Source organism: Lissotriton vulgaris, chromosome 9 (assembly GCF_964263255.1).
Source record: "Lissotriton vulgaris chromosome 9, aLisVul1.2, whole genome shotgun sequence".
NCBI classification, from domain to species: Eukaryota; Metazoa; Chordata; class Amphibia; order Caudata; family Salamandridae; genus Lissotriton; species Lissotriton vulgaris.
The window spans coordinates 566,315,476-566,342,473 of record NC_141697.1 but is presented as its reverse complement, the minus strand read 5'-3'; the positions used below and the strand labels follow the sequence as shown (position 1 = coordinate 566,342,473).

Below are 26,998 nucleotides of genomic sequence, written 5' to 3'. Positions count from 1 at the left end.
ATAAATCCTGTTCTGATCTGATTTCTGATCCAATCATAATAATTGTATCAATAAGTGCTTCACTATTAACCCCTTCGCTGCGGCGGCTATTCCGCCGCAGCGCTAAAGGGGCGGGGCGGCCGCGCGGCCGCCGCATGCTGGTGACAGAACCGCTCCGTCACCAGCTACAGTTGAGCTGTGCTGGTGACGGAGCGGTTCCGTCATGACCCGCCCCGCTCTTTAGAACGCCCGCGCAGGCGCGAAATCAGCGCCGCGCAGGCGCGGCGGCCGGGCCATGACGGAACCGCTCCGTCATCAGCACAGCTCAACTGTAGCTGATGACGGAGCGATTCCGTCATCAGCATGGAAGGGGTTAAAATATTGAGGAAAATATAAAACTAAAATAAATACAGGGTTTTAAAAAAAAATACACCAATAAATTATCTTCACATACAGCAACTCCTGAAAATCTGTGTTTCTATCTATCTGCACATTCATATATGGAACTTTTTACAATACTACTATATCTCAATATATTATTTTCCTCATATATGTATACCCTTTCTATGTACTTATGTATCTATATATTTATTACTTTATTCCTACTGTAGAAAAAAAAAATTCTCATCCTATGCCTCTCTCAATATATCCTCTACCCCTACTCTCTAACTCATCCCACACCTCATTATTCTACTATGATCTCCCAGATAACCCTTTCTAGACTTCCGTCCTCTATCCATCCTTGGTTCACCCCAAATATTCAATTTACTAAGGTGATCTCCCAAAAAACACTTTCTAGATTCTTCCTTCATGTATCCCTTCTCTGACTCATCCCAAACCTCATTTTACTATGATTCTTCCTAATCCCTTTCTAGACTCTTCCCTCCTATGTCCCTCCGTTATCCTATTCAGTTCAACTAACAGACTCACATGTGGAGTGGTGTGGCTCACTGGTTAGAGGCGGCAGACCCGGAAGCAGAGGTCGGCCCGGGACCAGGGTTCAATTCCCGACGCGGCAGGGTCTTGGGCCAGGGTCAGCGGACTCGATAATTCTCGCCTCGGTACCTACTCCAACCATGGGTCCCACTCAGCAACTCTGGGCAATAGCTTGCTTAATCTCTACTAACGACCCCATCAGCGCCGGGGATGCTTGTCTTCGCCTTGGAGATGCCCAGGAGGGACCATCTCACAGGGAAAGCCAGCATGGGTTCCCCAGCGGTATACAGCGCTGGGACGTCCCTTTGCTGGGGCAGCTGTGCGCTTTACAAGTATACAACATTTAACATTTAACATGTCTACCACTCAAATTAACAATTTAAATTTCCCTGTACTAATCCACCACTAATCCTTTTTTGGGTTCCAGAGTAGGACACTACTTGCAGAAACGCACTTCAACGTCTCGTCAGAGGTAGTAAGCGCTATATAAATGCAACTACAATCTCTCATAATTGCAAACATGTGGGGCAATAGGCATATGTGTTGATTTTTCTCTTTAAAACCATAAAAGTACAAAAATGGCAAGTATATTTTTTCTCTCTTTTCCAAAACAACAGTTGTGGTTGTCCCATTCCTTCGCCCTGAAATAAACACGGGTTCATTTGTATCTTTCCCCTACCTTCTGGTTTAGTCACCTTATCACAGAAAAAAAATAGGAACAATTTTACCCAGAGGACAAAAGTTTCTTTGCTGCATCTTCAGTGTTGTGACTTTTTCTATTTTGTTAGGAAGGAACAGCGCAACTGAGTGCCCCAACACCATGTGTGCTGTTATCATAGGTGACGAGCAGGTAGACTGCTTAGAACCAGTGTGTTAATGAATGCACTAGCAGAGAAAGTCTGAATGTTTAGAATGTGACTGTCAAATGGAATTCCCTCACTTACTTCCTTCAATTTGAAGGCTGCAACAGTGGGATCAGGTGACATGTGTTTGAGTCATTTATAAGAAATTAGACGTGTTACTTCTAACAAGTCTCTTGAAGCCAACTTTTCCACATTGGCGAAAAACGTGATTTAGATGGTATTTGCTCATTTGAAGCACCTAAGAGTTGGGAACTGCTTTGGATGTTTAGATCAGGATCACCCTAAGAAGAGAGTCTGCTCTGGGCAGTCTTGTCCTTCCTCTGTTTTCTGCCAATTGCGCAAGAGATTAATTAAAGCTAGACCTGCATTCAGCAATTTCAACCAACATTTCTTAATTTTTCTATATAACCACCTACAGAATTGAAGTTTGTCTTTAGAGTGATCTATGTTTGTTAACTTTGCTGAGCTCGAGCGTTGCCTAACCCTCACCTTTTTGGGGTCCGCAGCCATTTGCTTCTCTTTCTTCTTCACCTTATTCACAAGTGAGATGATGTCAGAGGGGGTCACCAGGCAGTTCCAGATGACCAAATAGGCCCACACCCATGGGCCCTCCTTCTTTTAGCGGCTCGCGACAATGGATCAAAATAATATTGATTTGATCTTGAAAGAAAATTACAATCGGCTTTCTTAAGTTTTCAGTTAATTTTTGTTTAATAACAATAATTGTTAATGTTTAGTTTTGTGTAATAAAATTGGTTTCTTAAAATTGTTGGTTGGTAAAATTAAAAAAATATTTGGAGATAATTTGCAAGGGTGGGGCACAGAAATTTCGACTGCCTAGGGGCCTCCACCGTGTTTAATGCAGCACTGCACCAGGGACATGCAGTTCAGTGCAGTGCTAGTTTCGGTCCAGTTGACTCAGTCTGTAGTCGCACTGCGTTAAGGAGGATCTGGTGCAGGATGTGCTTTCTGGGTTTGCGTCAGAAGGGCGACAATAATGGAATGGCAGCTCAGGACTTCTTATGCCCCAGTCGGGAGCTTTCTTGTCCCGAAGAGAGCTCACAAACAGTATTTCTGTGGACAGGAGCAGAAGTGAACCCTTAACCAGTTCATCTTCTGTTGTGAACTTCTATCTGTTACTTCTTCACTTGGACGCCAGTGGCATTTATTCAGCCCAGACCTGAACAGGAGTCCGCCCATAACTGGCACATACCTGTTGTGAGCTTCAAATTATAGTCATCAGCACCTCTCCAGGAGGTCAATTGACAGTAGTTTTTATTAGAGCAAAGAACTTACTACAAGTTAGTCACCAGGTTTTAAAGTGTAAAAAGAGAAGTAGTTTGTATATGAAATAATGGCGAAAACTTTCCCAAACATGCAAAAGGTTACTTCACTTCCATTTTCATGGTTTATCCAGATAAACCTACTATAAATGGGGTAAAATGGACAAAATAGTCTTACACTATTACAAGGTATGTGGTACTAGTTTTTAAAAATTGTATTTATTGCTTTTTATTGCAAAGAAAAAACCCAGTACAACAGAAAACAGTACACTGGAGTTAATAGTTCACGCAGTGCCTCGAATACAGCAGTTTATTTGCAGCTCATAGATACAACCACATTTTGCTGTCCATCGCACTTCAGTTACAGCAGTAATACAGCAATTGCACTCCGGGTGGCATAGCTGTGGGTCACATAAACATATATTTGACGGATGTCCAGGACCATGGACCATGTAGAGTAGCAGGATCATCGTAGGCTACTCGTCATCAAGTGAGTCTGGGAGGTCCAGGGGATCCCCGGCGAGCACAAGGGGCTCATTCTCGCCCTACAGGACCAGGTAAGACATCACCGGTTCACAGATGTCCTTAGGGCAGAATTTGCTGGGCATTAGTTTCCAATAGGTGTTGCGTTGTTCTTGAAAATAAGCTACATCTTTCGGCCAATCATGAGTCTGGGAGACCCATTCCCGTCCCAGTACTTCCCAGTAAACCGCCACCCTGTGCTTGGCAAGCAAGAGAAGCATGCCAATAAGTTGTCAGGTTTCAGTAGGGCCAGGCTCGACACTCCCTAAGTATGTGGTTTAAGTTTAAGTGTGTAGAGGAAACCTCTTATTAATACATTGTTTAGGACCTGACGGACAGGAACTCTGTGAGCATTTGTCAGAAGTGTCATTTGAGGAGGCAAATTGATTGAATGAATTTGAAATGTGCATAAGAAACAGGATGCAAATTTTCTCTGAAGGTTTGCACGGTCTTGGAAAAGTGTCATTTTGGGAAGAGAACACAAACATGTGGAGAGTTTGTGGGGGTTATATGTTACAACTTTCAGGAAGTTGGCAACCAGTTGCAAATTTAGAGAAAATCTTGGAGGAAAGAATAAGAGATGTATTTATGTTGGCTTGAAACATAGAAGATATCGGAGAAGAATTATTGCTAAAAGACAATCTCAAGTTGAGTGGAGTTTGATAAGTTGCAAATAAAATTGAACACCGCCTAGCATGTGTTGAGATACATTAATGCCACAGCAAGGAAGGCGTACGAACTATAAGTCATAAACAAAAAAAGTGACATGACTGTTATGTTTAATATGAGACATTACAGATGTGGTACTCAGGGTCACTTAGTCAGTGATGAGAAATGGCCTGCTAGGAAAGCAGTACGGAAACTCGGGGGGGGGGGGGGGGGAGGCTGGGGTAGGAGGGGGGGTGTTGACAAAGTATGTAGGTCACCAAATGTTTTGAAGAAAGCCAGTGAGATCAGAGGAGAAGTTGAACAAATATTGTTCCAAGTAGACAGGAAAAGAGAAGCTGATATTATTGACGCAGTAAAGGTTGAGGATGTGAAGCGGATATTTTGTTTGACTCTGGATCAAAATTAACACTCGTATCTAAAGATTTAACAGATTGTAGGGAAGATTCGACCATTGAAACAGATATCAATCCGGTAGGTTGCGGTGGTGAACCAGTTAAACTGCTTGGATATTTTATGGATAGTATAGTGTGTAAACATTGGGGCCTGAAATTAATGTTTGATCCTAGCTCAAAGTGCATAAAAATCCTGAAAGATAATTCAGAAGTAAGCACAGTAACATTGATGACATTTGTTTTAGAGAGAAGTTGCAGAATTGTTCAGTGGGAAATGAGGGTGTTTAAAATGATATTTACACAAAATAAAAATGAAGGCGCATGCTCACCCCACGATGTACAAGATGAAAAACCTCTGTGAAGAAATGGGGTGTATTACATGGTGTGGTTGTGCAACCGCAGCATGTAATACGCTTACCAACCCCTATAGGAACAGTATGTTTCGTTTGTTAAACTTTCTAGCTCAACCCTGAGTAGCTGTGGCTCTGAGCAGCAAGGCTTACACAAAGGAACAAGTATAAAATATTTAAACAGCACCTAAACCATTGAGAAGAAATACTCGATACTCCTCAAGAAATCAACACCAATTTATAAAAATAGACTGTATTTTTAAACACCAATACAAAAAAGATCCACCAGAGGGTTCCGGATATGCACATTTTACTAGGTATAGTAAATATGCACATTTTACTCAACTGCAAACAAGCATTGGCAAAATCAACCAATTTGATAATTAAAATTTATATTAGCAAAACTTTGGCTTGTTGTATTGTAGTTCGTTGGAGTTACACCCTGGCAGGGAGCCAGTTAGGGGGACCAGTAAGGTCCTCAGAAACAGTTACCTTGATGGGGAAAAGGAATCTTCAGGCAGTTACAGGCACTTTAATTCCTTTGCTATAGGTTCCTATGGACAAGGGATACAAGATGCCCAAGGATGCTGTAGATGCAATGCTGTCAACGGGGGTCTTCCTGTGACGACTCGGTCCACGGTTGTGGTGAGGTGGTCCTGGTCACGGGTCGCTGTCTCTTGAAGTGATTCAGGTCCTGGTAGAAGTCCTGTGGCCACTGCGCTACCAGTTGCCCGATATTGCGGTCACAGCCAATTCATTCCCAGGGCGATAACTCCTCTTCTGAGTGCCCAAGCTGCACTTCAGTGACTTTCCTGGGCCTAGCAGACTCGGGTGCAACTTTGAGCGTCAGGTCCTGGTCTCTGGTGTTGAACGGCAGCAGCGATTTAAACATCTGGGCTACCAACTTGCCCTAGCTGGCTTCCTCAGGTGCTGTGACCCTTTGCTGTGAATCGGAGGTGAGCCAGCTGACCCTAGCTTCGACTGGGCTCCGGAAACAACTTCTCCACAAGGAGGACACAGCAGGCATAGTCCCTTCTCCTTTGCTAACGACCATGTTGAGCAGGAACATTGCATGTTGGTGCAGCCCTTCTTTGACGGTCCTTGATGCAGCAGGGCAGTCCTTCGATCCTTCTTCCAGTCCAATCGAGATCTGAGTTCTGGGTGTTGCTAGTGCCCTTTTTATGCCCATAAATTGCCCTTGAGTATGATGCGGTTGGTAGCCAATGTGCTATCAGGTTTTCTCACTCCTGATGACAGCCCCCTGTAAAGTGTGCCATCTGGCTATCACAGGATGCACCATTCTGCTCATTCCCAACTAGGCAGATTCCCTCTCTTGGGTGTCCAGCGTTCCCTAGCCCAACCCAAAGGTGTGACGGCCAAGAAGGCTACATACCAATGGAAAACTACTTTTACAACTGAACTGCTCTTCCCTGTCCCTAGTGCCAGCCTATCTGCTTAAAAAATAGGGCAGCCCTTCTTCCACGTGTTTACCATTTGCCCTTCAAAGGCCGCCTTTCCTTTGAAGCTCACCTTTTGGGCTAACACTTGTGTGGCTTCCTTCAGGAGGGAGATAACACCTCTCTCATGTGCAGACTTCAAGTCTAACCTATCCTGTGAGTTGTGAGCACATCTCCCCAGGAGGGCAGAAAGCTGTCTCTGAGACAACCCCCCCCCCATATGCTGGCATTAAGGGCACATGGGACTAATGGCAGAAAAGTGGCTATTTTGCAAAAGTTGCACAAAGCAACAAGTTACATTAATTTCGACTTGAGTATCAAGTTGGGATTAATCTAACAAGCTGCTTTGATAACTTGGAGAACCAACTTTAGCAGTCCCATTCAGAAGTTAGCAGTGCTGAGATGTCAGAATGTAACCCTGTACTTGCCAGAGGGGTTACTAGCCTTTTCCACAGTAAAAACGACAATTTAGTGTTTTTACTGTTGAAACTAGTTTTAATATACAGCACCTTGACTTCAGACTTGGCAGGCCTACCTTGGGGGTGATATATATATATATATATATATATATATATATATATATATATATATATATATATATATATATATATATATATATATATATATATATATATATATATATATATATATATATATGTATGTTAAAAAGGAAGGACTGGGCTTTGCCATTACATCAAATGGCAAAGTAGAGTTAGCAGTTTAAAAATGCCCTTCTAGTCCGCAGGTGACACAATAAGTGATGCAGTCCGTGAGGGTACACTCCTAACTTACAGTCCCTGAGTACCACTAGTACCATATACTAGGGACTTACAAGTAAGTTAGGCTGTGCCAATCGGGTATAAGCCAATTAAACATGCACCATTTTAAGGGTCTGAGCACATGCAGGGCTCAGGGCATTTCAGAGCAATTACACCAGTACCTAGCAGTCAAAATTGGCAAAAAGTGGGGTGAAACCTACAAAAAGCCTGTTTCCTTACAGTATCCATCACCATCATGGATGATGGAACTAGAGCATTAGTGATACTCATAACAGCAGACATTATATAGAAAATTATGTCTATTGGAGTGGTTGGCACCAGTGGGTGCAGGCCACAAATAGAGGGGATGTTAGGCTATGCATAGATCTATGAGAGCTTACCAAGTGTATAGTAGTGGTCAAGCACTTTCTCATACAACCAAAATTATGTCTGTTAGGAGATGCTAAAATGTTTTCAGCACTTGATTTAGACTCCGTGTTTTACTAGGTAAGACTAAATTATGGCTCAGGATTTAACAGCAATCATTACCCGTAAAGGATTAATCAGGTTTTTTAAAGAGTTCTGTTTTGTCTCATTTCACCAACCCCAATTTTCCGAAGTGCAGTGGAAAAGTCTCATGTTAAAAGTCGAGAAATGCTTTTTAGCCAAGAATTGAATTACTTTGGACACAAATTCACAGAAGAGGGGATAAAACCTTAGAAGGAGTTAGTCTGTACCATTGGAAACATGCCCACAACATGGGCCAAGGAAGCTTTGATAACCTGTCTGGGCATGGCAGAATTCTACTGCAAATGTATTCATAACTTTGCAAATATTACACTGAATTTGAGAAGTTCTTTAAAGAAAATGGTAGAATTCAAATGTGATGAATGTTGTCACTTGGATTTTCAAACCGAGAAAAGCAAATTAGAAAAAGCTTTTTGTTTATGAAGCTTTGCCCAAGACAAAAACGTACAATAGTAATGGATGCTAGCACCATGCACTATGGGGCAGTGGTATTACAAGGTACGGGAAGAGAAGAAACGATCTTGTTTATTTCTAGAAGTTTGAAAAAGGCCAAATTGAACTGGTCTGTGGTTGAAAGAGGCGAGGTAGCAATATTTTGGCCAAAGAACATTGAAATTCTTAATGGGGGTTGGGGGAACACATCTTTGCTCAAAACATCATAAGCTGTTGAAGGGGGTGTTTATAAACAAGGGGATAGATGTAGTATCAATGCTTTGAGATTTAATATATTCCAGGTGCAAAGAATAGAATAGTTGACTGTCAGTTCAGAAAAAGTTTCACGAATAGTATATGTCAATTTGATGAAGAAGAGATCACACTAAATGAAGATGTTATGTACCATCACAGGAGAATCAATAAAGGAGGAGTAATGGATGCAAGAAGTGGAAAATGATGTCATTAAAAGTTGTTTCCAAAAGAGAAGTGGAAAGAGAAAAAGAATTCTAGCGAGAGGCTAAGAAATTTGGGTAAGTTAAAAAGGAATTGTCAGCAAGTGATAGAATGATTTTTAGAGTCACAAGACTTATTTCTCCCCAAATTCAAGAATTAGATGAAATATTAGCTCATGAAAGTCACATGGATATCGATAAAACCCAAGGAAAGGTTATATCGAGATTATTGTAGGCAGGAACTAGATGAGCAATTTGAAAGAATCGTAAGAAAGTGTATAGAATGTAGTTTGATAAAATTCTTAAGAGAAAGGTACAACCTGTGAGAAGATTGCTGAATAAGCCATGGAAGAAAATTACTCTTGATCTATTAGGGTCTTAGCAAGGGGAAAGGGGAATCAGTGTTTGTTATCATTGATAGACGTGTATTCAAGATGGTCAGAAGTGATAATAATCAACAATGCTAAAATAAGGCGTGCCATTGAATCTCTCAGTGAAGGGTTCCCTAGCACTTTACTCACAGACAGTGGCCTACAGTTAACTTCCAGAAACATGACAAAAATGTTTGAGTGAGAGGGGTGTCAAGGATAAAGGATGTGCAGTATGTAATCCGAAAACAAATGGAATAGTTAATAGATTAAGCAAAGTCATCAAGGAAGTGAGGAAGCGACATAGCTGGCAAGATGTAGTGGGAAGAATTGGAAAGAGGAGGTACTTACAAAGTTAATGATGTACAGGCTTATCCTACACGCAGTAACAGGAAGAACACATTTTGAGGTATTTAAGAACAGAAAACCACATCGAATAGTAAGTCCAGCGTGGGACAATGATGGAGAGGTGATGAAAAATTCCTCTTCCAGGGGTATATGGAGGGAAGAGGAGAGGAACAAAGTAACAAGATAAGAAACAGGAAAATGGTTTTTGATAATCGAAATGTTGTGAAGGTCACAAAGAAGTATGTAGGAAACTTTGTGAGGATTAAGAGCACCTGCTGGGAACAAGACAGGGTCAACATACTCGGAGCCTCTCAGGGTTAGAAAGATGTTTACCAGTGCAGTTGAAACAGAAGTTAGTCGTATATGGAATCTTAGTAGAGTGTAAGGGTGCTGACAGAACGAGATGTGAGAGAGAACAGATTTAAAACTGACACCCTAATAGAGAGAGGGGCACAGGAGAAATTACAGGAATGGTTACAAATTAGTTTAGTTTCTTCCCACAGTGGTGTTCACTCCTAACAATATTGGTCTTTATTTCTCTTTAGGTATTGGACTTTGGCAACATGTTTCGCCACTTTTATTTATGAAGAGGGAGTTGTGGGGTAATTAATGTGAAGACTGCAAAGGAAGAATCCGGCCGCTGGTGGATGAGGTGCGTAAAAGAAATTTAAATTCACTAACTTCTAACAAGTGTTGTGAAATCTATTTTTCCACATAAAGTTTTTAGTGGTTGGTTTGATTGGTCCAAACTGGGGTGGCGTAGTGAGCAAAAGAACGATGCATTTAACTTAGCTAGCTCTCTTGACTGGGGGTGAATGTCTGATTCTCTCAGCATTTCGTCCATCATTCGTTTCTGTATTTATGGACTGTTCTGTTATACATCTTTTGCTGTTATGCTAGAAACAGAACTGAGTTTGGTTTCACATTATGTGAATGCTTGTGTTCAAGACTACAGTTTGGGGGTTTGGAAGGAGGGCAACCCGAGTCTTAATGTGATCCATGGTGAAGCTCTCGCAAAGTTAAACAGTCTAGTACCCTGAAAGTAATAGTCGGTTTCTGCGAGGAATCCAGAGATCACCTTTCGTAGAAGTGAAGTAAAACAGCTGGTTTTCGCCAGAAAAAATACGAGTTAAGTATTTTATCAGCACCAAAACAATTAGAGCGAAACGCCAATGGAAACAATAGAGCGTTATCAAAAGTTACCACTGGAGGTCAGTCTTGCTCCAAAACAAAGAGTTGCTATTAAGCTGTCTAGCTTCACACAGGCTGGAGAGGGTTCGGAGGTAAACTGGGTATTGGTGACTGCGATACCCTTTCTTCAGGCACACATGCTGTAATGTGAAATGAAGCTGCGGGTTGTCAGGACTAGCAGGAAACGGCTCTCTAGTGCCCTCAACTTCATCTTCAGTGCGTCTGGCAGACGTCTCTCAAAACTGCAATACAGGAACCCCTAGAGTCCTGGCTGCAATGCACTAGCCCTGTGTATGCGTTGGGGTGTTCTCCAGAACAGGCCCAGATGGGTACCAGACATCCAGGTTATGCAGTAACTGAATGAGGCCACCAAATATGGATTACTAGTGATTGGATGACTCAAAGAAATACAAATGTAGAACTAATAAACTGAAGAAGCACATATAAGAAATAGAACAACATGGAACAATATTATGTAACTGTAACGAAAACATTAATCCATTAGTACAGTTTTTGTGGCCCTTTTGATAAATGTCCATATTATATTTCTATAAAAATTATAGAAGCACAGTTGATATACCAGGACCTGCTTCCAGTTGACAAACGCTTGGCACAACTTCTTGCTTCCAAAGATTTATTTTGAGACTTTGCGCTCTTACTCCAGTTTCCAGCAAAACTTGCCCCTTTCAGGGAGTTTTCAATGAATGTTTTACCCACATTCAGGATATGTATATATGTCCACATTATGCTATGGTATGGAAGGCTTCAAGGTGCAATTAATGGAGCAGTCTCAGTTTGTATTTAAACTTGCTCTCGTTCAAAATACCACCACCTAGATAGAATATAAAAATAGTCAAATTAGTATTGCAATAAATAAATATCTTAACACAATGCAGGACAGTTCATTTGGCATAAATGAACAATGTAATGGCCACAGCAAAAATATGTATTTTACGCCACTGGAAATCTTCCTCTCCTCCTCTTTCGCAAGAAGAATGGTTGACAACTATGTTCCAAACAGCATCACATGAGAGAATAATCTATAATCTTCAAAATCAAACTGACATATTTCTTCGTGTTTGGTCACCTTTCCTGAACCTGAAACATTTCAGGAGTGGATACGAATACCCCATAATCTGATATTTGACAACATAACCTCCTCCCTTTTTTTTTCTTTCTCTCTTTCTCTTTCCCCTCCCTACATTCACCCTTGGTTTTCATGCTTTCCTATTATTGTATTAACTTGTAGTTTTGTTGTATTATTATTTTATTATTCTGTTGTCTTATTATTCTATCTTTTCAAATTTTCTTCTATTCTTTTATTCGTACTATATCTTATTGACATCTCGTTTCTCATTTCTCTTCACATAACTTCTATTGATACGCTTTGTTCTTATATCAACAATTTTTCTATATTCGATTCAATACTCTTTTCTTGATATATTTCACAATTTTAGATTTTACAGATGAATTAGTCCTCAATGACTGAGATTTAGCATGTTACTATTTCCTATATTTGTAGTTATATATAATGTTTAATTTATATACTCAATTGATATATCTATTGAGGTAACATATGATTCATTCTTTAAGACGTTTATATTTCTTATATATGCTGCTTGCATTATTTTAATTTTAATGTCTTTCACACCTTATTTATTCAACTGTATACCTTACTATTTATCTTTATAGTCTTAAGAATAAATTATTGGTGCATAGTCATTATCATATATGCATTTTTTCTTAATATTTATTCATATCATTCAAATTGTAAGTTAGTAAGTTATTATTAACTTTCTTGTACTTATGATGCAATTTTCTCACAAAGTCAATAAAACATTATAACATAAATGAACAATGTAAAATTCAAAAATGTATTATAAAAAAAAATTATAAACAAGGAACAAAGCAGATAAAAAAACACGAGCGCTACAGTAAACGTTAGATGCATATATAACCTAAAGTAGGAAAACTGAGCACTTTGTGGTTTTCTCTACTGGCCTCAGTGTGGTACAGGCACCATGTCGGAGAGGGAGGAAAGGCGCTTCGTGGAGCTCCCGCGAGAGTCAGTGAAGCTGATGGCCGAGAGTGTGGGCGTGGACCTCACAGATGACATCGCAGCCATGCTAGCGGAGGACGTCTGTTACCGCTTACGAGAGGTCACTCAGGTAGGCAAACCTGACTTTAGCAATGTGTGGACTTCTTACTGCTTTCTCTTCCTATAGGGTTTTTATTTTGGAAGCCATTTAGCAAAATGCAATGCTAAAAAATAATGGTATACATGAACAAGTATCCTCGTCGTTCTAATACAGCCTTTTATTTTGGAAAATTGCTATGTAAATAAATATTAAAAATGACTAAACTAATAAAAAAACCAGATAATAGAACTAGAGTAACTTCATGATGGAATCGTAGTTGCATTACATCTTCTGCCCCGTGGCACCTCCTCCACTATGGCAAAGAAGCGTCACCCCACTGCCAGGAGCAGCAAAGAAAGGAAAAAAACAAAATGATAATAATTGGGATGTTATCATTTTATTTTTTCCTCCTGCTGCGGCAGTGCGTGAGGGGGTGTGGGAAAGCTGCAGGGGAGGAGTGGTAGACACTCCTGTGTGAAATGACTGTTTTTGTCATCCAAAATAGTCATGTGCACTCCTCTGTTCAGACCAATCACAATGCTCCATTGGAGCATTGTGATTGGCTTAGGGCTGGCTGGCTGCCTGCTTCCTATCTGACCTGGAGTCAGACTCAGGCGAGTAGGAGAGAAGACGTGGGACCCGGCGGCAGCAAGGCACGTTTTTCTTTTTTTAATTTTTTTTTTTAAAAGCTGCCTGTTAGCCCCTCCCCCCGTGCCCTCCAACCGCGAGCCTTGACGGTCGCCCCTGCTTCTGCCGCATTGGTTTATTTATTTATTTATTTTTAGAGTTTTCTATAGCGCGAACTTGAACCGATTAGGTTATCAGAGCGCGTTGTTTGGAGTATAAATCTAGCCCAGCTTCTTTATGCTGAATTCATATGAAAACGCATAGTACACTCTATAATACCCCAAACTTCTCAATAGGAAGTACAAGTAAATAATGGGGCCTGATTCACAAAGGAAACGTGCACCTTTGTGTAACATTACACTTTGGGGTACTTTTATCACTTTCGTTATTCATAAACTCTGAGTGTGAAATGACTACAACAAGCATTGGCAAAGTTTGGAGTGGATAAAGTTGTTTTAGATTGCAGTGGGAAGTTTGTTTTGGATTGGAATAGAGTGAATTAGAGTGGGGAAGACTGTTTTGAATTGGAGTGGGGCAGATTGTTTTAGATTAGAGTGGGGTAGATTGGAGTGGGGCAGATTTTGGATTGGAGCGCGGTAGATAGTTTTGGGTTGGAGTGGGGGTGATTGTTTTTGATTGGAGTGGGGCAGACTGTTTTGGGTTCGAATGGGGGAGTTTGTTTTGGATTGGAGTAGGGTGGATTGGGGTGAGGTGGATTAGGGTGGGGTAGATTGGATTGGTGTGGGGTGGATTGGATTGGTGTGGGGTGGATTGGATTGGTGTGGGGTGGATTGGATTGGTGTGGGGTGGATTGGATTGGAGTGCATGGTTTGGGATGGAGTGTGGCAGATTGTTTTGGACTGGAGCAGGGCAGATTGTTTTGGACTGGAGCAGGGCAGATTGTTTTGGACTGGAGCAGGGCAGATTGTTTTGGACTAGAGCGGGGCAGATTGTTTTGGATTTATGTGGGGCAGATTGTTTTGGATTTATGTGGGGCAGATTGTTTTGGATTTATGTGGGGAAGATTGTTTTGGATTTATGTGGGGCTGACTGTTTTGGATTGGAATGGGGCAGGTTGTTTTGGACTGGAGTGGGCCAGGCTGTTTTGGACTGGAGTGGGCCAGGCTGTTTTGGACTGGAGTGGGGCAGGCTGTTTTGGACTGGAGTGGGGCAGGCTGTTTTGGACTGGAGTGGGGCAGGCTGTTTTGGACTGGAGTGGGGCAGGCTGTTTTGGACTGGAGTGGGGCAGGCTGTTTTGGACTGGAGTGGGGCAGGCTGTTTTGGACTGGAGCGGGGCAGGCTGTTTTGGACTGGAGTGGGGCAGGCTGTTTTGGACTGGAGTGGGGCAGGCTGTGTTGGACTGGAGTGGGGCAGGCTGTGTTGGACTGGAGTGGGGCAGGCTATTTTGGACTGGAGTGGGGCAGGCTGTTTTGGACTGGAGTGGGGCAGGCTGTTTTGGACTGGAGTGGGGCAGATTGTATTTGGCTAGCTAGGGGTGGATTGGAGTGGGCTAGATTGGATGGGGGTGAGGTGGATCGGGTGGGTGGGGTGGATTGGAGTGGGGTATATTGGAATTAGCTAGATTGGGGTGGGGTGGATTTGATTAGAGTGGGGCAGATTGTTTTTGATTGGAGTGGGAAAACTTGTAGTGGGGCGGATTGTCTTGGATTGGAGTGGGGCGGATTGTTTTGGATTTGAGTGGGGCGGATTGTTTTGGATTTGAGTGGGGCGGATTGTTTTGGATTTGAGTAGGGCGGATTGTTTTGGATTTGAGTGGGGCAGATTGTTTTGGATTTGAGTGGGGCGGATTGATTTGGATTTGAGTGGGGCGGATTGTTTTGGATTTAAGTGGGGCAGATTGTTTTGGATTTGAGTGGGGCAGATTGGTGTTAGGCAGATTGTTTTGGATTGGAGTCGGGTGGATTAGATTGTGGTGAGGTGGATTGGGGTGGATTGGTGCGGGGTGAATTGGTGTGGGATGGATTGGATTGGTGTGGGTTGAATTTGGATGGAGTGGGTGGATTGGGGTGAGGTGGAGTGGAGCAGATTTGAGAGTTTTTTTATTGGAGGGGCAGTTTGGAGTGGATAAAGTCGTTTTAGATTGCAGTGGGAAGTTTGTTTTGGATTGGAATAGAGTGAATTAGAGTGGGGCAGACTGTTTTTGATTGGAGTGGGGCAAATTGTTTTAGAATAGAATGGGGTAGATTGGAGTGGGGCAGATTATTTTGGATTGGAGTGGGGCACACTGTTTTGGGTATGAGTGGGGGAGTTTGTTTTAGATTGGAGTAGGGTGGATTGGGGTGAGGTGGATTAGGGTGGGGTAGATTGGATTGTTGTTGGGTGGATTGAATTGGTGTGGGGTAGATTGGATTGGAGTGCATGGTTTGGGATGGAGTGGGGCGGTTTGGAATGGAGTGGGGTAGATTGTTGTGGACTGTAGTTGGGCTGATTTTTTGGACTGGAGTGGTGCAGATTGTTTTGGACTGGAGGTGGCAGATTGTTTTGGACTGGAGCGTGGCAGATTGTTTTGGACTGGAGCATGGCAGATTGTTTTGGACTGGAGCGTGGCAGATTGTTTTGGTCTGGAGCGTGGCAGATTGTTTTGGACTGGAGCGTGGCAGATTGTTTTGGACTGGAGCGTGGCAGATTGTTTTGGACTGGAGCAGGCAGATTGTTTTGGACTGGAGCGGGCAGATTGTTTTGGGGCAGATTGTTTTGGATTAGAGTGGGGCAGATTGTTTTGGATTTATGTGGGGCAGATTATTTTGGATTTTTGTGGGGCAGATTGTTGTGGGGCAGATTGTTTTGGACTGGAGTGGGGCAGGTTGTTTTGGACTGGAGTGGGGCTGGTTGTTTTGGACTGGAGTGGGGCCGGTTGTTTTGGACTGGAGTGGGGCCGGTTGTTTTGGACTGGAGTGGGGCCGGTTGTTTTGGACTGGAGTGGGGCCGGTTGTTTTGGACTGGAGTGGGGCAGGTTGTTTTGGACTGGATACTAAATCCTATAGTTATGTGTGCAGAGATACTGCAGTTGGGGCTGAGCACTCCCTCATACATTAGTATAGGTAGCATTGAGGTGTAAAACACGGCATGTAGTTTGTGAATTGCAATTTGTAGTACGTTTGTAGTATTACAAAACGTACTAGAAAATGCAGTTCGAGAATCGGGGCCTCGGGCAATTGTCAAAGACCTATTGTGGACAAAACCAATAGATTTAGTGGACTTATGGCCACCCAGTCCTTACGTTTTGTTGGCTTCCTTTCCACTCTCATTTGCTTGTTCCCTATTCAATATAAATGTATGTTTGTTTTGATATTTTTGATGCACAAACCTAGCTGGTAGCAACAGCGGATTCCTCCTAGAACAGGGTCTTGTAGTTCCTATCTGAACGAGTTGCTCCAGTTGGTGAGGTAGGATGTGAACCACTGTAGGATTCTGCCAGTGAAGCCCATGCAAGTTTTCAGGGTGTGGTTTAATGCGTTTTGGCTGATGGTGTTGACAGCTGCAGGGTGGTCAAGCAGGACCAGGAGACAAGTGTTTTTTTTTGTTTCAATACCGCAGTGTGGTTGGAATCCTTCCTCTTCATTAGTTGGTCCCATTCATGGACCATAGATTTTTTTTACCGTCCTTTTGTTCAGAGACTTGTATCTTTCTATTACTTTTTTTCTTTTAACCTTTAGCACTCCATAGGGGTGCATATGATTTCTCACCTTCTCAAACGATCTGCTCCTTACATCAATCACCCCGTGCTCTCCCTGTTGCTCTCTACTCCTCCACCATTAACAAGCTTATCTGTTGATTCCCTCCCATCCTGTTTGGCTTTGCTCATTTTATTCCTGGTGAGTCTTTTGAAATATTCTTTCTTTTTTTAAGAACTCCCACCCACCACTTCTATTGCCCCCACCCTGTTATTCTGGCAGCATAACAAGGTTTACTTTTGTAATCTTTTCCACCCTCTCCAGCATTGCTTTCCCACCACTCCTCATTATATATATATTTTTATTAAAAAATACTGAAATCCCTCCCCCCCTCCTTTTCTTTAGGGTCTGGCAGAGGCATGCTGCTATGCTCTTACTTTTTTTTTTTTAATTTTCCACTCCCATGACTGCCTTCTGCCGTCTTGGTTTAACCTATTTAAAAAAACATAAGTGTGTCTTGCTTTATGCATGTACATGTGTGGTGATGCATGTTCATGTGTACATCACACTATGCTGCTGTAACATGGTGCATATGTAAGCCTGTGTGTTGACGCATATGGGCATAGACATCATTGCAATTTTGTTTCCCCCATAGCATTGGCAAAACTTCTTTATTTTCTCTTTTTGCTGAGGCTGAACAGTAGATGATTCCAAAAGTTCCAAAATCAGGACAAACTCTCCCAGTTGATGAAAACTGGAGCCAGGCCAGAATTCGAATACAATATGAGTAGTGGCAGCCATGTAGGGGGTTCACTTCCGGTTGTTCTATCTTTTTCTTCTTTCTTAGTATGAGAGCACGGGACCTCCTTGGGAATGTGCAATGCAGCTATGGTCAGCGAGTCAAGTTACCACTATCCTCCTCTCTGGATCTGCCAAATTACCCCCACCACTGCCTCAATCGAATTAGCACGAGATGGCCACAGGATTTGTGTGGGGTAGGCCAACCAAAGCCTCCCTGAAACAAGTCCTTTCAGATCGGAGTCAGGAACACGCCTCTAGCTTTGAATTTCTACATTCTTTGGTGTGATCAATCGATGAACGGCATTCATTTTTGTCTAGATTTGCAGGGAATTGAAGGAAAGCTAGATCAGTTGTTTTTATGAAGTTACCTAGTGGTTGCACATATGGATTGAAGAGGTTTTGGTGAGTATTTATGTTTTGGGAGTTCCAAACGTAGTTCTTGAACGTGAGGAGTCACTTTTTTCATGGATTGGCAGTGGTGATCCATGTTTGACTTCCACTATAATACCATTCTCCAAATACGTTTGTTATGAGCCCCAATGTACTCCATCATAGGTAAATACACAACCTTTTACCTACATTTGTCCTACCTTGTTCTACATAATGGTTCTGGCACTGACATTTTTACCTTTTTATGTGCCAAATAAATGCTGTGTGGTTTTCTTCGAAAATGAACCTAATTTAATATGCATGAGTATTCTTACTATCCTAGCAGGATTACCATCTTCTGTATAATAACTCTGTAGAAGAATCACCACTATCATCCTCCTTGAACGACAGGCCCACAGTACCATTCTAGATAGACCCCCTGAGGGCACCTTTTGGGTATATAAGCACCACATCTTTACTGGGCAAACCAGAGGAGAAGCTTCCATGCTGAAACGAGACGCTGATGTGTTTTTTTTACTTCTGCTCTTGTGTGCCAGATGCTGTCAGAACATTTGTATCTACTAATACAATGCACTCAGCTGTTAACAGTATACACTACTACAGTGGTGTGCACATTTCTGAGTCTTTCTTTGTGCCTGTCATTTGGTTGCTGTCTAGCTCCTGTTTTGTTTTGTTCAAGATGTGCTCTGTGAGTACTATTTTGACATATCCTTTTGTTTTAGCTCTCAGCCTGCGAAAGGCTGCGCAAATGCGCAGTCGAACTGGCGAGATTTAATGATGTAGGGAGAGTTTCACTAGTGAGGTTAAGCCCAGCCCCTCTTCTCCATTGGCTGGCCTTCTAAACCGTGGCCAACCATTGGACAAGAGGTCCTAGTGACGTTCTTCTTTCTCGCTAAGCCCCGTCCTTTTCAGACTGGGCTCCTTGACTTACGTTTGTGGTAAAAGCTTTCTTATCTTCTTTATGGGGCCATCTGTTTCGCCCCATAAAGAAGATAAGAAAGCTTTTACCACAAACGTAAGTCAGGCCAAGCCAGTCTCGAAGGGATGGCAGAAAGAAAGGAGGGCATGTCCTTGCAGGTACAACGAGAAAAGAAACAATGGCAATGTTCGTTCTCATGTCATTACAGATTCTGTTCATTTTATACAGTGCTCTGTTTGATGTTTGAATACACAAGGGATTCCCCCTCCCTCCCTGCGCTCCACACCCCTTCCCTTGTACTCACTCCGGTGCGATCATACACACGCACTTCCGCTCAGCCATCGCCTCGGTCGCACAGTATACTCGTCCCGCAGGCTTGGGAGCAGGAGCGGCGGCAGCGAGGATCCGAGCGCCGCACACCGGGGAGCGCTGTCACATACTGCTACAAGGGGCAGGTTCTGCGGACTGGGCACGGGGTCTGTAGCCTGGGGGTGAGGCCTGCTGACTAGGCGCGGTGTCTGTAGCCTGGGGGTAAGGTCTGCTGACTAGGCGCGGTGTCTGTAGCCTGGGAGTGAGGTCTGCTGACTAGGCACAGTGTCTGTAGCCTAGGGGTGAGGTCTGCTGACTGGGCGCGGGGTCTGTAGCCTGGGGGTGAGGTCTGCTGACTGGGCGCGGTGTCTGTAGCCTGGGGATGAGGTCTGCTGACTGGGCGCGGGGTTTGTAGCCTGGGGTGGACTAGGCGCTGGATCGATACTAAGCCAGCTGCGGTTGGGGGGGGGGGGGGTCTGTGGACTGGTGGTTGAGGTCCGTGGATCGGCGCTTGATCTTTACTCTTTAGACTGAGGTGTGCAGTCTGCACGCACGTCTGTAAAAGGAGCTCTTCTTTAATAAACCTGGCTTGAAGTGTGTATGTAGGCTGGTCTGTTGACGGGGGCTTGGGTGAGTAGACGTGAGAGTGGGTCTGTAGACTGAACCTTGGTCTGTCCAGTCGGCGTTGGGTTCACAAGCTGGGCTATGGGTTGGTAGTCTGGTCCCTGGGTGCTTACAGTAGGCAGTGGGTCTGGATAGTGGGTGTGTAGACTGGCCATTGGGATTGCAGCTTGCGCCGGTCTGTATCCTGGGCATTGCGGGCATCCTTCAACCCTTAGACTGGGTCCTGGGTCCTTCGAGCGGGCGCTTGGTCTGTAGACGAGACGAGGATGGACAGACTGAGCACGGGGCTCCTGGAATGGGCACTGCGTTTACAGAATCGGGACTGGGTTCATAGACAGCTGCTGGCACTGTAAACTGGGCACTGGGTGTGCAGAGCGGGCGCTGGGAGTGGCACGGTTGTAACCCAGGGCAACCGGTACACTGAGGTTCATTGAGTCATGCAGTGTGACCCGGAACCACTGATTGATCGAGTGGGATGCACCCACAGACTGTCAGTGGCCGCAGTGCCAGCATCTCTCCCCCTGGAGTGAGTGCCACGCACAGACCAACGTCAGACCTACCCAGTGGCATTCAAATGTCCGGCTTCCGAGCCAAACACAGCACTGAGACCGCCCTCATCGCAGCCACAGACGACATTCGAACACTACTTGACAACGGAGAAACAGCTGCCCTCATCCTACTGGACCTCTCCGCAGCATTCGACACGGTCTGCCATAGCACCCTCATAAAACGCCTCAGCAACGTCGGGATACAAGGAAAAGCATTGGACTGGATCATCTCGTTCCTCACCGGAAGAACCCAGAGAGTGCGCCTCCCCCCTTTCAGATCAGAGGCCACTGAAGTCATCTGCGGCGTACCACAAGGATCATCGCTCAGCCCCACCCTCTTCAACATCTACATGAGCCCCATCGCATCCATCGCGCGCCAACACAACCTCAACATCATCTCCTTCGCTGACGACACACAGCTGATCCTCTCCCTCACCAAAGACCCAAACACCGACAAAACCAACCTACACGAAGGGATGAAGGACGTAGCCGAGTGGATGAAGAACAGCAGTTTAAAACTTAACTCAGACAAGAAGGAAGTCCTCATACTAGGATCATCCCCCTCTTTCTGGGACAACTCATGGTGGCCACCAGCCCTGGGCAGCGCACCCAAACCAATGGACCACGCACGAAACCTGGGCTTCATCCTGGACTCCTCCCTCTCGATGACCAGACAAGTCAACGCCGTCTCATCATCATGCTTTAACATCCTATGCATGCTCAAAAAGATCTTCCGTTGGATCCCCACAGAAACAGGAAAGACTGACACCCATGCACTTGTCACAAGCCGACTGGACTACGGAAACACCCTCTACGCCGGAACCACGGCCAAATTGCAGAAAAAACTCCAACGCATTCAGAACGCCTCCGCCAGACTCATCCTTGACATCCCCCGCCACAATCATATATCCGGTCACCTAAGAGACCTCCACTGGCTCCCCGTCAACAAGAGAATAACGTTCCGTCTCCTCACCCACGCACACAAAGCCCTCTACGACCTAGGACCCAAATACCTCAACACGCGCCTGACCTTCTACACCCCCAACCGCCAACTGCGATCGTCCAATCAAGCCCTCGCCGCGATTCCACGCATCCAAAGATCCACCATGGGAGGAAGATCTTTCTCCTACTTAGCGGCCAAAACATGGAATTCTCTCCCCACCCACCTCCGCCTTACACAGAACCACCTCTCCTTCAAAAAACAACTCAAAACTTGGATATTTGATATATAGCTTACCCCCCCTCCCTCAAGCGCCTTGAGACCCTCTGGGTGAGTAGTGCGCTATACAAATTTTAACTTGACTTGACTTGACTTGTGTGTCAGGGGGGGAGGCTCTTTATGTGTGTGGCTGTGAGTGTGTGTGGGGCTCTGTGTGTGGCTCTGTGTGTGTGGCTCTGTGTGTGTGTATGTGGCTCTGTGTGTGTGTGTGTGAGGGGCTCTGTGTGTGTGGGGGGGGTTCTGTATGTGTGGGGGGCTCTGTGTGTGTTTGTGTGTGGGTCTGTGTGTTTGTGTGTGGCATTTGCGAGAGATTAAGCTATTAGCATTGCAAATGACAATGCCATTTATTTATCTGTTTTCAAAACCAACACATAAATGAAAATGTTGTCATTTACAATGCCAATAGCTCTAACTTTTTCAAAGGCGAGACTGTTGCATTGTAAATGCTTGTTTTAGAGGGGGAGCTATTCTATCCCACATGTCATGCTGTATTATCCTTCTTGTGTGCACAGTGAAGCAGATATATATTATTCATATCTTTTTTGATGTATTTCTGTTCTCCTGATGCTATTGAATGTGTAATGGTGTTCTTCGATGAGCTGTGCTGATAGATTGCCTCATGATGTGTGGTGTAGTGTATGGAAGCAAAATGTGAATGGCACTTGTACAGACCAATTAAAGCAGAGAGCAGACCGAACAGCCAGGTATGTATGTATATATTGCTTTGTGATTATTTGGAAAGCATAAGACTGATCAGACGGCTAAAGCAGTCTCCAGGCTTGACCTAATGGTTAAGGGTTCTACAGGAGATAAAATGTTCAATTTTCCTACTGACACCTCAAGCATAGAGGGGACAAATGTCTAACCATTTTGCAGCGTAAAAAACCTGAATTATATGAAACCGTATTGGGTGGAAACAACACTTTCCCTGGGGAACATGAAGCCACCCCTCCAATCTTCTGAAATGTCCCTGACTCTGCCTCCCATGTCTTGTGCAGGATTTATTTTTTGAAGTATGAATTAATGACCTGTTGCATATAGACTTGGGACATCTTTTGGCCCCAAGTGCCCCCCCGTACTTTAGTATAGCTTCCAGAGTGTTAAAGTCTGCAAAGTCATCCAAACCACTCAGAAAACGGGCAATAGTATGGCATGACTGGATGTTTCAGAAAAACTGAGGTCTAATAAAATGTAAATATTATTGTAGTTAAAAAGATATAAGCTTGGATTGTGAAAGTGCATCCTTTAACTGAGAACTCTAAAGGGAGGTCACTTGTGCTAGCCAAGTCCCGACCGACAAGTTAAGTTGCCATCCCACTTAACTCTAACAGATATACACCTGACATTAAGAACCAGCTTTGTAGCAGGCGCTCCGTTATGAGAATGCATGGCGAACAGTTACCTAGGAACAATCACTCAGTCGCATACGCTGTATTACTCAGGCATCCATATCGTCGTTAATTTTCTTTCCTTTCTTTATCCTTCTTTTTTTGTTGTTGTCATTCTTTTGTGTTTAAACTAGGTCTTCAGGTTACAGTAATTAGAAGCCAATAGACCCCATTATTGCAAACAAAAAATCATATTGTCCTATGATGTGTAGTAAAACTAAAAAGGGTTTCTACAGCTATTCTGAGTACTCCTGCCTGCTAGGAAGCCCATGAATTGATAATACTAAATTATAAAGAATGGTTGGTTTATTTTTAAAGAAACAGTATTGCATACATAAGGCCGCAATGTTTAAGCAGCAGATGGTTTTGGTTTTTTTCTTCTTGTTATTTTTGAGGCTTGCTTGCAATAAAAACAAAAAAAATCAATAAATAACCATAACACCAGCTTGCCAAACCCAGAACTCGTGACTTTGCCAGTGATTTGTTATGATTCTGTGTGGAATGCTGTTAGCTCTGTGAATCAGTGCTCCCCATTGTTACATGACTATTGCCTGGCAACAGTAAAGCTCTGCAATGAGTAATAGCAGTAAGGAGTTTGGACGATCAAAGAGGAGCAGGATGGGTGTCCCTGGAACATATCTCTAGAAATATATCTTTGATATTGTACATGTGTCCTAATAATATTGAAATAACTTGAGTCCAGCCTCCGACTCTGTGTGCGATCTGCAGAATGGAATGTACACTGTGACCCACTCTGTATATTTTGTTTTTGCTGCTACAGAACAGCTCTCAGTTTCTAAAACATGCAAAAAGACGAAAACTGACTGTAGAAGATTTCAACAGAGCACTTCGCTGGAGCAACGTGGAGGTAATGTACTAATTGATAGTGAATGGGAGGGACAAAGTGGCAATCTTGAACTCTGAGCACCACCATAGGTCGTTGAGCAGATTGAAAGCATGAGTGCGATCTGGGGTGAGGATAGAGCCATGGCCTGGGAGGTCAGTGATACTGAGAGAGTTTGTAAGCGGTATACATTGGTAACATTGTATTGTTTGGCTGGTTGGATGAAACCGAGCGGAAGTTCAAAACCTGCAGTCTTTGTGGCTGTTTAAAATAGCGGCTGAGTACGAAAGCCTGGGATCTCTGTGGCTTATTGACAGATGTGGGGACCTGTGGTATTCAGTGTTTACTGGGCTGGATCCACTCTGCGTCTGTCATTTAACAGTAGTGACCAGGACCACCAGTACTATTGTACTTCAACTGGGTAATAAAGTTACCCTGCCTTTGACACTGGTCCGTCTAGGGATAATGAAGTCTAGCAGCCAAAGGTTACTCCAGGAGCCGATAGGTGTTAGAAATTCAGTGTTTCCAAATAGTTTTTGAAATTTCGTTCAGTGGAAAAGGACATAATGTAGTAGCCTTGCTATGCAATGTATCTCCCTCTTTTTTAATGACTCTGACTGCAAGGCTTTATAATTCAGTGAGCTGAAGGACCAGCTGCTGTATTTCTAGTCCACTAACATATACAAAATCCTTAAACTAAAACGACCACCAAATGATAGCTCTATAACCCATTTATATTCGGTGGTCCAGTTTGGGGGTTCTTTCAGTCTCTTGTCAAAGTTGTGGTTACCACGATTCTCGTTACTAGATTCCAGTCACAAAATATTTGAGCAGGTATTCAAATAATTTTTTTTTTTTAATTTTTATTTTTGGTGCAAAACAAAGATAGTATGTACAGCTTCATCCATCGCGTTATCACACATTAAGTACTGGGCGAATGAAGTAATACAGTATACAGTAATGACAAAACGTATATCATCCACGTTAGTGCATAGCATTTCAGGACTTATCGGCGATGTGATGAATAGGGATCTACATGTGTCGTAGAAATACAGTTTGCGATTTTGTGTTTTGTTGGCTACTATTCGTCCGAGTCTTGCCTTTTTTATCTTACAACAAACATAAAACAGGAAAAAACAGCACACTTAGTCCGGCACGTACTTGAAGTAGTAGCTTTCGGCACTCGTAGCACAGTCCATCTGCAAGAGAGCAGTGCATTGTATCAAAGCCCCCTAATTCCCACACCCACCCTTACTACCTCCCAAGGCAGGTCCCACCCAATTCCATTGCACACGCCCTATATACATTTATACACCCCATCAATGCTCCTCGTCACTCTCAGATCCTTCGATGTCATCCTCTTCCAGTGGTTCGCAGATATCCCCCCTATAGGAGTTCCAGGGTTTCCACACCCCATTCCATTTACGTGGGTTACCCCTCAATTTGTACACCGCCCTTTCAGTCAACATAAGCATGTCCATGTTGCGGAGCCATTGGGGCAGCGTGGGGAGATCAGCCGATCCCCACTTCTGTGCTATGTCCCGTTTCGCTGTTACCATCCCCACTGTGACCCAGGTCCTTGCATAAAAGGTGAGGTCAGTCGGCTCCCAGATGTTTAGCAGGCAGAGCCGTGAGTCTAGAGTGAGGGTGGTGTGAAGTGTCTAAGCCATTGTGCGCACTACCCGTTGCCAGTAACCGACAATCAGTGGACATTCCCACACCGTGTGAATGAAGGTCCCTTCTGCCCCGCAGCCCCTAAGGCAATATGGATGATCCGCCCTGTGCAGTTTATGAAGCAGTGTACGGGTGTAGTAGATTCTGTGTAGGATTTTCAGCTGCACTAGGTGAAATTTAGACGATATGCCTGCTTCACGTGGGGATGCCATGGCTGTGTTCCAGTCAGTTTCATCCACGTCACCCACTTCCACCATCCATTTGTCCTTCAGTTTCCCCAGTGGATCAGGCATATTGTTAATCAGTTTGCGGTATGTCAGCGATGTCGCCCCCTCTTGCATGAAGTCAGTAAGAAGACGATCCTCCAGAGGGGAGGATTCGGGCAGGGATGTGTCGGGTGGGATCGCTGCCTGCAGTGCGTGTCGGACCTGGATGTATCTATAGAGTTCTGTGTTCCCCAACTCGTATTGTTCTTGCAGAGTGGCAAAGGAGATCACTCCTTCCCTCGTCCACATGTCCCCCACCGTGGAGATACCGATGCTGTCCCATTGTGTGAAGCCCTTAGAGCGCCGCAAATGGCCCAACGCCTTCGCGTCCCACAGGGGTGTAAGTTTCGTAATGATGCCATCCCACTTCAACTTTGCCTGCGCCTTGTACCATATGCGGACTGTATGTTTCGTAGGCCCATTAAGTTTTGCCGCCACTCCACGGTGGTACAGTGGGGCCAGTAAACTGTTCGCACCCAGTTGCGCCCTGTCAGCCTTGAACGCTGGGTCGTCCTGCGGGGCATGTATCCACTGGTTAAGGATTTTGAGCTGGGCCGCCCAGTAGTACAGCTGCACGTTTGGGAGGGCGATTCCCCCGTCGTACCATCCCCTGTTCAGTTTGGCGTGAGAAATGCGGGCTGGCTGGTTGCCCCATAACAGGCCCGAAATCTGCGCCGTTATTTTCTGGAGGAAGCTATCCGGCACCAAGTACGGGGCGTTCTCCAGCACATATAGGAAACGTGGCAGAGCCATCATTTTAAATAGCGCTGCACGGCCAAGGAGCGTTAGGGGGAGATCCTTCCAATGGCGCACGTCTCCTCGGAGCCGGGCCAAGGGAGGTTGCAGGTTGAGCCGTGCGAAATCCGCCTCATTCCGGGTGATATGAATCCCCAGGTATTTGAATGACGTATGCGCCAGTTCCAGTGGGCAGGAATCCGGGAGAGGTGGGAGCGGCCCCCGCAGTTCAAAAATGATGGATTTGGCCCAGTTAATGGTGTAACCCGAGATTCGCCCATGAGCTGTACAGAGAGCCAGGAGGTTAGGGAGACTCTCTTCCAGGTCCGTAAGATAGATCAGCATGTCGT

At 44.2% G+C, this 26,998-nt stretch overlaps 1 protein-coding gene across 1 annotated transcript in view; it reads left to right on the top strand.

Moving 5' to 3' along the window:
* The window catches only part of TAF6L (TATA-box binding protein associated factor 6 like), a 229,050-nt gene that overhangs the window by 32,501 nt on the left and 169,551 nt on the right, over positions 1 to 26,998 (top strand). The window contains exons 2-5 of the mRNA XM_086938108.1: positions 8,584 to 8,702; positions 9,886 to 9,992; positions 12,538 to 12,699; positions 23,911 to 23,997. Of these exons, the coding sequence (XP_086794234.1) occupies positions 12,553 to 12,699; positions 23,911 to 23,997 (234 nt within the window). The 5' untranslated portion in view covers positions 8,584 to 8,702; positions 9,886 to 9,992; positions 12,538 to 12,552. The remainder of the gene's footprint in view (positions 1 to 8,583; positions 8,703 to 9,885; positions 9,993 to 12,537; positions 12,700 to 23,910; positions 23,998 to 26,998) is intronic.